Raw genomic sequence first — 9,030 nt, 5'->3', positions numbered from 1 at the left:
AGATGGTGTCTGGCTACCACTGTCATCCACTTGGAAGGGGATCTATGTAGGAGATCCTTGATAGAGAGGGAAAACAATGTGCAACAAAACTCAAAATCATTTGGAGAATAAAAAAAGTAAATGACATCAGATGTGAGCAGGTTAAGGCAGTGAGGGACCACGGTGTTGGGTGGTCATTACACAGTCCTTGAAATGACCCAGTATGATGTGCAGTCACTCCTATCCCCTCACCCTTATACTTCTTACATAGTTCCCCCTGAAAAACCAACTGAGTATCCTACCTCCACTTTTCCTGCTACAACTTCAGGTCATTTCCTCAGGCTCCAGACTTAAGCAGATGGCCAGAAGGTGAATGGTTCTTTTAACATTAACATATATATATATGCTTGAGTGTCAGTGAAAACCTAGGGGACAGGTGAAGAGGCCTGTCCTCTTTGAGAAGCACTGAATTGCCAGGAAAATGAAACTCCCCATGACTGGAATGGCTTAAGGTAGCTGGAGAGTGAGGTGGTCTTTGACTGGGGCAGGGTGTACATTGGGTGGAGAAAAACCACTGAGCCTGATGCTCCCATCCTCTGTGAATGAAGGAGGATGGCTATGTGAAGGCAACAAGGAAAAGAGTAGAGAAAAAGAGTTCCCAATACAGGTAGTTTTATATGTGTCCTGGTAAGTAATGACCAGGAAGTGGTCACACAGAGTGAGGAAGGTGCTCATCCTACCCATTACCCTGAGATTCAAGGGATGTTGAAAATGGAACTGTCTCCTCTGAGAAGAAATCAGGAAACTATGATTTCAGAGAAAGCCCTATTTTAGTAGCAACCCCACAGCAGACAGTGGTAAAGAGGATTGAGGGAGGAAGTCATGGGGTGAAGTTTTCAATAAGAATCTCTGAGCTTTTAAATCCTCTATTGGCAGCCCTCATTACTCTACTTCCTGTGGGATCCCCCCGCATCAGTGACTAGATAGGAATTGGAGAGGAGTAGGGTGGGTAGACACTGTTTCAGCATCATGTGTTCATGCCTTGGTTATGATTCCATGCTACCTAGAGTCTGAGGTTCTGTAAGCTGTGTCTCCAGAAGTCTTCATTCTGTGACTTGCTCTTGGATTCTGTCATATTTACATTGAAGGTGCCAAGACTTTCTTCCTCCCTGTGAGCAAGCAAGTTACACCCTGCCCCAACCAAAGTCCACCTTACTCTCCAGCTACCTTAAGCCTGTCCATTTGTGGGAAGTTTCATTTTCCCGGCAATTCAGTGCTTAGCGGAGAGGACAGGCCTCTTCACCTGTCCCCTAGATTTTCTGACAGGCAAGCATATATATTTGGCACGTCTTTAAAGAACCATTCACCTTCTGGCCATCTCCTCAAGTCTGGAGCCTGAGAAAATGACCTTTAGCAGGAAAAATGGAGGTAGGATACTCAGTGAGCTTTTCAGGGGGAAACTATACATGAAGTGTAAGGGAGAGGGAATAGGAGTGACTGCACAGTTTTAAGGGAAGTTTTGGGGGTACTTTCTTCTTTGGATCATCTCTGGAGGTGGTTTGAAAGAAGGGACAAGGTGGCTTCATGCTGTACACACATCTCTGGTTTGCTCTATGTCTTGTTCTCTTTCCCTTTTTCTCTCAATGTGGAATCCATGCAGCCCTGGAAAGGATTGTTGTTGTTATGTGCCATCAAGTTGGCCCCAACTCATAACAACCCCTCCTTGGTTTCTGAGGCAGTATCACTATGTAAGTAGATTGCCCAACCTTCCTTCCAAGGAGTGGCTGGTGGGTTTGAACTGCCAGCTTTCTGATTAGCAGTCAAGTGCCTTAGGCACTATGCTACCAGAGCTCCTCCTGGAAAGGATGTTTGTTGAGAAAATGACTAGCTAATGGAGATGTTGTTGCAAATGGTTGGTAGTAATAATCGATAGCAATTAGCCAAATTCTCAGTGTGATTATGAGACATCTAGTATCACAGTTTAGGAGAGGACACTCCAAACTCCTGCCAAATTCTCTACAGAGAGCAAATCAGAGAAGGCTTTCAATTTGTAGGTTTATGGTACTCTGGCTTCTGACCATGCCACTCTGGCATCTGAGTTTTGAGCTGTAAAAATGTTCACAAAAAGCCTTTGAAAGGAAAATACAATTGATTTTTGAATCATCTACTTCTAGTTCTATGAAAATATGAAGAGTGATTTTCAAGTTTAGCAAATACAAGGAAACCAGAGGGTGTGTTTCAAAGCTGATGAGATATTTCTGAAACATGTGCAGAATTTGGATTTTGGATCCAAATTTGGGGTTTGGATGGTCCATAGCCACTGATGGAGAGTGGGCAGTCGCCTGAAGTTAGAAGGCTGAATCGGGCCTTTTGGCTGCTCCAAAGCTACCTCCTTCCAGTTGAGCTATCTTATCTGGGACGGTCTAGTGTGGCAGGCTTTCTGAGGAACTGTGGGAGGGGAGGTCCTGCAGGCAGGAGGCTGGTAGGTTGAGGTGAAGGCCATCATTCCTTTGCAGGAGGATAGCGGGAAAGGCGGCTTCTGTTCCATCTGCTTGGAGCATTTGAAGGAGGCTGTGAGCACTGACTGTGGACACCTCTTCTGTCAAGAGTGCTTGGCCCGTCACTTGAAGGATGGAGCCTCAGAAACCAGCTGCCCTGTCTGCCGGACCCCTTGTTCTGAGAAAGTGCTGGGGGAGGGCTATGTGTGCCAGCGCCACCAGAAGTTGGTAAGCTTGTTTTGTGAAGAGCACTGCCTTCTTCTGTGTGAAAAGTGCCAGGAGTCCCCTGAGCACCAGTCTCATCAGCACCTGGCCATTGAAAAAGCCAGGAGCCACTACAAGGTAAGACCAGATCACTGCCACCATTATCCTGCCACCAGTCCCCTGAGTTACCCCCTTCTAACTCTTCTCATTATGTCTGACATATCATAGAGGTTCAATAACTGGAACATTTGTTTCTTCTGCTTCATCCTATTTTGGACTCCTGTCTCTGATTTTCTGTATTAATATGAGTCTGTTTAAAAAGGAGATAATGTCCCTGTGAGGAATTGCTGGATGGCACAAATGGTTAAGCACTTGAGTAATAGCTAAAAGGTTGGCAGTTCTAATCCACCTAGAAGCATCTCAAAAGACAGGCCTGGTGATGTGCTTCCAAAATCTCACAGCCTTGAAAACCCTCTGGAGCAGTTCTACTCTGCAGACAGGGGTTTCCACAAGACAGAATCAAACTCAACACCAAATAACAACAACAACATCAGATTCCCAGGAAAAATGAATTACACTTGGTTTGTTCATCTGTAGAATACAGGAATTGGACTAGATAATGCAAAACCCTATCAGTATTGAAACATTCCCAAAATCCAATAGGTTCTATGGGTTTCATTTTATAAGTTAGAACGAAAATCCTATCAGTAGTAAAACTACTTGGGGTCTCTGGTTGATAGTAGTAGTAATTTGGCTAGAAATAAAATCAGGTCTTACGTAAGCTTATCTACTTCCGTAGTGATAGTGCCTTGGAAACCCAAGGAGGGGTAGGTATGAGTCGGGTCCAACTCGACCACACATAACAACAACAACATAATTATCCTGCTAATATGTTGAAACTTGGAAATTACTACATGACTTTCTTTTTCTCTTTCCCCTCTCCTTTCTTCTCTTACTCCCTCCTTCCCTACCTCTGTTTCTTCCTTATTATGATGATTATTTTTATCTTATTTTATTTAAATTTTTTAATCATAAAAGTTACATGCTCTTGGTAATAAATTCAGATAACACTGAAGGGTATAAAGTTAAAACTAAAAATCTTTCTCTTTGCTACCCTCAATTCTCAGTCCCCAGGTAGAGCTAACACTGTCAGATTTTTGTATATCCTCTCAGAAAATTTTGTGGGTGAATACACTCTTAAAAAAAAACAACAACAACAAAACCCACAGAAGAACTCTGTATATCTGCAACTCATTTTTTTATGGTCTAAAAATACATCTTGGACACTTTCTCATTTTCTTTTCAGCAACTGCATGACATTCAATTTTATGAATGTATCATGACTTGGTCCACACTTGGGTTGTTTCCAGATTATTGTTTGTTTTGAGATTATACAGAATGCTGCAATGACTATCCTTCAATTTATAGTTTGGAGAACTTAGAATACCTGAGATATATTTTAGTGAAGGGCTAAGGGAGAAATCTAACCTTACTGCATTCAGTGGTTCCCCCAATGATTTGAATGCCATCTTCATAATCTGCCATCTATGCATATAAAATCACATATTTTCTTGACTATTCTATTTTATTCTAGTCTTATGCTATTCCAGCCTGTCTGCCAAACTGTTTTAAACATCATACCTTTGCAATATGGTTTGATGTTGGATAAGTATGATAACCTCCACAATACTCTTACTTTTTTCAGAATTATTTTGTGGATATTCAGACATGTTTCTTTGGTCATTTAGCTTTAGAATTATTTTTACCAACACCATTCCAATCCATCTGGTATTGAATTGGATGGAAAAGTGACATATTTTTACTGTAGTGTCTTTCCATCCAATAATGAGACATGGATTTCCCAAATCTTTTAGGTGCTTGACTTGATGAAACCATGTTATGATAATGGCATGGTAAATGAGAGTTCAGATTAGGGGTGACTATAAGAAGATAGAGAAACAATTCAGAAAACCAAAGAGGTATCATTCCTTCTAGGTGCAGTGCACCACAGGACAGGGGAGAAGGGTTTCCCACCTGCTAATGAGGTCAGAGGGAGCTCTGGTAGCATAGTACCTAAGACTTGACTGCTAACCAGAAGGCTGGAGGTTCAAACCCACCAGCCACTCCTCAGAAAGAAGGTTGGACATCTACTTCCGTAGTGATACTGCCTCGGCAACCCAAGGAGGGGTCGCTATGAGTCGGGGCCGACTTGACTACACACAACAACAACAAATGAGGCCAGAGATACTTCAGGAACATCACATTTGTTCCAAGGCATGGGATGAACAAATCCATTCCCTTATTCAATGTTTACTCAGGTCTGTACTTTATGTAGGATATACTAGGTATTGTAGAAAATACAAAGATGATTCACAATCCTTATTCATAGGTCTTCCTTTAGACTTGACAAGATTATTCTCATTATCCTGTTTTATGACAGGAAACCTTAAACAAATACATACGAATGATATTTTCTCAATTAAGAAAGACTTAATAAGTTCCCACTGTGTGGAACCAAATTGTGTGCCAGGAATATAATGATGAACAAGACAGATGCCATCCCTACGGCCAGGGAGTTTGCAGTTTAGGAAGGAAGACCAACAAATAAGAAATCGGACAAACTACAAGGTTGGTTTTTTTTTTTTTTTTTAATGGGCTGGGAAGAAAACAAACAAGTGTCTGAGACAGAGAATAATGGGCAACCTATGAAGTACCTAAGGAGCTCTGGTGGTGTAGTGATTAAGGCATTTGGCTGCTAACCAAAAAGTTGGTGGTTTGAACCCACCAGCTGCTCTATGGAAGAAAGATGGAGCAGACTGCTTCTGTAATGATTTACAGCCTTGGAAATGCAGTAGAGGTCGTTATGAGTCAGAACTGACCCTATGGCAGTGAGTTTGGCTTGGTTATATGGAATTCCTGGGTAGTACAAACAGTTAACATGCTCAGCTGCTAACTGAAATGTTGGAAATTTGAGTCCACCTAGATGTGACTTGAAAGAGAGGCTTGGCGATCTACTTCCAAAAAATCAGCCATTGAAAACCCAATGGAGCACAGTTCTACTCTACAAGGAATCACCATGAGTCAGAATTGAAGTTAAATTCTACTGAGCTAAATAATGTGATCAGTGAGGGCCTCTTTCAGGAGATGAAATTGAAGCTGAGCCCTAAAGGAAGAGAAGCTGGCCAAGGCAAGACTGGGAGAAGGGAGAGAACATGGAGAAGACTGAAGATGAGAAAAGTCTTGATACGTCTGAAGAATTTCAAAAAGCTCTAAAGCTCTAAAGAGTTTGAATTGACAGGAGTCACTGGAGGTTGGAAGTAGGGCAGAGAAATGAGAAATCAAAGATGACTGCATGAGTTTCTGGTTTGAAACCATAATAAGGACAAGATAAGGACTGGGAAGAACAGGTTTGAGCAAAACATCAAGAGTTTCATTTAGAACAAGTTGGGTCCAAGTTGAAGCACATCTAAGTAGGATCTTAGACAGGATATCAGGTCTGGATCTACAAAAAGAGTCTGAGGTAGTATTTTTAGCCTCTAAAACAAGAATCCATCAAAATAAAGATGATATTCAAGACCAAGGGAATTAGACTCCTCCTTAGGAGAGAGTCTAGAGGGAGAAGAAGTTGCAAGACAAGGTCCTGAGAAAGGCTATTATCTAATTAATAGAGGAACTAACCAAGGAAATTGAAGATGAGCCACCAGAACAGCAGAAAAACCAAGGGAGTGGCATCCCAGATGCAAAAAGAGAAGTGTTTGCAGGAAGGATGGTAAGATAGTCTTGAATGACACTGAGCAATCCAATAACATGGTGGCAGAGAAGCAAACTCTGGTTTGGGTGTCTGTTCTAACAGTAAGGAACAAAAGAAGGTGTCTGCAAGTGTGTAGGTAGTTTTGTAGACACCCAAGGTGGCTTAGGTATTACAGTTTTTATGTCCTTGTAAAATATGAGGAAAAGATATCAACAGTGTGGGTAAAGGTGAGGATAAGAAAGGTTTGAAAAGAGACAAGAAAGAGTAATAAGACAAGAAAGTTTTCCCAGGAACAGAAGAGAAGAACTGAGTAGAACTGGCAGCAGCATGGAGAACTAATCTGTGGTTTGAAACCAGGGATTTAATATGGTTCAAGGGGCTGCTGATGACAGCCAAGGAAAAGGTGATGGAAGAGTTTATCTCAGAATAAGGAATTGCCTGAAAAGTATGATAAAGAGAGGGAGAGGCAAGAGAGTTGATGGTGTCTTCAAAGGAGTGATTTTAACAGTGGACCCTGAAACACAAGGTGGACCAAGAGAGACGTGTGTTTTCTAGATGTTGATAGTATAATTTTGAAATACAGTTTTCTTCTGGTTTCACTGTGTCTCTATTTCTTTGAATTAAATTCACCCAGAAGTAGCTTGTGTCCTTTTCAAAGGAATTATATAATCCCTGACCACGCCAGGCTGAACAAATTTGCAATGCTACAAAATCTTATTTGTACACCTACTTCTCACTGCCTTACCAATGTTGAGATCTATTATTTTAATGCATGTTGCTGGTTTAATTAGTGTGGAAGAACGATGTTTTAAACTGTTTTACTTTGCTTGATTATTCATGCTAGTGGTAAGGCCTTTATCTATATGAAGACTCATTGTCTACATTTTCCCCTAGAAACAGGGCCTTTATTTTACATGATTGTATCAAAGTAGTTTATCTTTGGTAGTAAGCTATATTAGCTATGCTTAACTTACATTTTTCTTACTATTTCTTTTCTTTTTTGTTTTAATTTTGGGCAAAATTTTTAGAAATGTATATCTAATCTCATTCTATTCTTTTTAAAAAATATAATCTCCATCAGACATTTGTCTAATATGATAATGTTGCTCAATTTTACTTTTAAAGATTTATTAATTTCTGGTTTAACTGAAATTTAATATATTGTGTGATGTGAAAGATGATTCCACGTTAATGTTTCTTTAAGTGAGTTCTTTCCACATCTATGTGTTATTTCTGGTTTTACATAACTAAAGTTTTTATAATAATGGAATATTTTTAGACTCTCTAATCCCTTAAGGAGCTCAGGTGGCACAGTGCTTAAGGCATTTGACTGCTAACCAGAAGGTTGGCAGTTCAAACCACCAGCCACTCTGCAGAATGAAGATGGGGACAATCTAATTCCTTAAAGATTTACCGTCTTGGAAACCCAATGGAGGTCACTATGACTTGAAGTCAAATCAGTGGCAGTGGGTTGGATTGGGTTGGGTTTCTAATCCCTTGATTATTTTTTCTAATCTCAAATTACTATTATATAGTTTTGATACATGTTGTTTATAGGTTTATGTTTAAATCTAGCAGCATCATTGTTTTTTTAATTTTTTTTTATAACCTGATATTCTTGCCCAATGTCCTTTCAGAGAATGTAACTATGCAATTTTCCTAAGTTTTATAAAGCATTCCCTGAAATTTTGGTTGGTGTTGCATTATATTTGCTAATTACTTTAAGAATTATGACTTTTAGGGGCTTATTTAATCTTCTCAACCAGCAGCCGGATATATCACTGTGGTAATTAAGTTTGTGTGTCAACTTTGCTGGGCCTGGTTGAGTGGCTGGGCAGGTGGATATAGTATTCCCCATGATGAAATCGATAATCAACTCCATAGTGGAACCTACTGTGAGCAGCTGAGTAGCTGCCTTTGGGATGTGGTTTGCTTCCTGTATATAAGGAGAACCTTGGGGAATAGTCTCTAGCTTATGGCATGCTTGGACCCTGCATGAAGCCGTGTCATTGTTCAGCGGCCTGCCATGCTCTGCCGAACTTAGGACTTTCAATGGATTTGAATTAATGGCCTGCTGTGTGGTTTGGTAACATCAGGACTGTGCCTTTTTACTTGTCAGTCTCAGCAGCCAACAGCTGTCTGAGTGAAGAAAAGCCTCTAGCTTCAGTAGGCCGGGAGTAGGAAGCAGAGCTGAAGTCCAAGGTTGAGGGGCTTTCACCCAGGCCCTAGAGCCTGACGCTCTGAACTCAGACTTAAAGCCTCTAAACTGTAAGAGAATAAACTCCTGTTTGTTAAAGCCATCCCATTTGTGGTATATTCTTGTCAGAGTGGCACTAGGTAACCGAAACAATCACCAAGTGTTTTCCTTTATGTTTCGGAATCTGATGTTAAATATCTTTATTTAAATATCATGTGCCTTGACTCTATTGAGGGTAGTTATATATTTTATAAGGTTAGTGTGTTAGACTGGGTTCTATAGAGAAACAAAACCAGTAAAGCTTATATAGAGAGAGAAAGAGAAATTTATCTTAGGAAAATGGCTCACACACTTATAGAAGCTGGCAAGTCCAAAGTTCTTGGATCAAACGTCAAGCTGGA

At 40.5% G+C, this 9,030-nt stretch overlaps 1 protein-coding gene across 1 annotated transcript in view; it reads left to right on the top strand.

Moving 5' to 3' along the window:
- The first annotated feature begins 1,401 nt into the window (after positions 1 to 1,401).
- TRIM40 (tripartite motif containing 40) overlaps positions 1,402 to 9,030 on the top strand; it is a 23,304-nt gene continuing 15,675 nt past the window's right edge. Inside the window, 2 exon segments of the mRNA XM_007951473.1 lie at positions 1,402 to 1,407; positions 2,466 to 2,819. Coding sequence (XP_007949664.1) covers positions 1,402 to 1,407; positions 2,466 to 2,819 — 360 coding nt within the window.

Source organism: Orycteropus afer, unplaced genomic scaffold (genome assembly GCF_000298275.1).
Source record: "Orycteropus afer afer isolate SDZICR_OR568_19922 unplaced genomic scaffold, OryAfe1.0 scaffold00294, whole genome shotgun sequence".
NCBI lineage: Eukaryota > Metazoa > Chordata > Mammalia > Tubulidentata > Orycteropodidae > Orycteropus > Orycteropus afer.
Note: the sequence above shows the minus strand (reverse complement) of the source record. Positions and strands in the feature narration are given on the sequence as shown.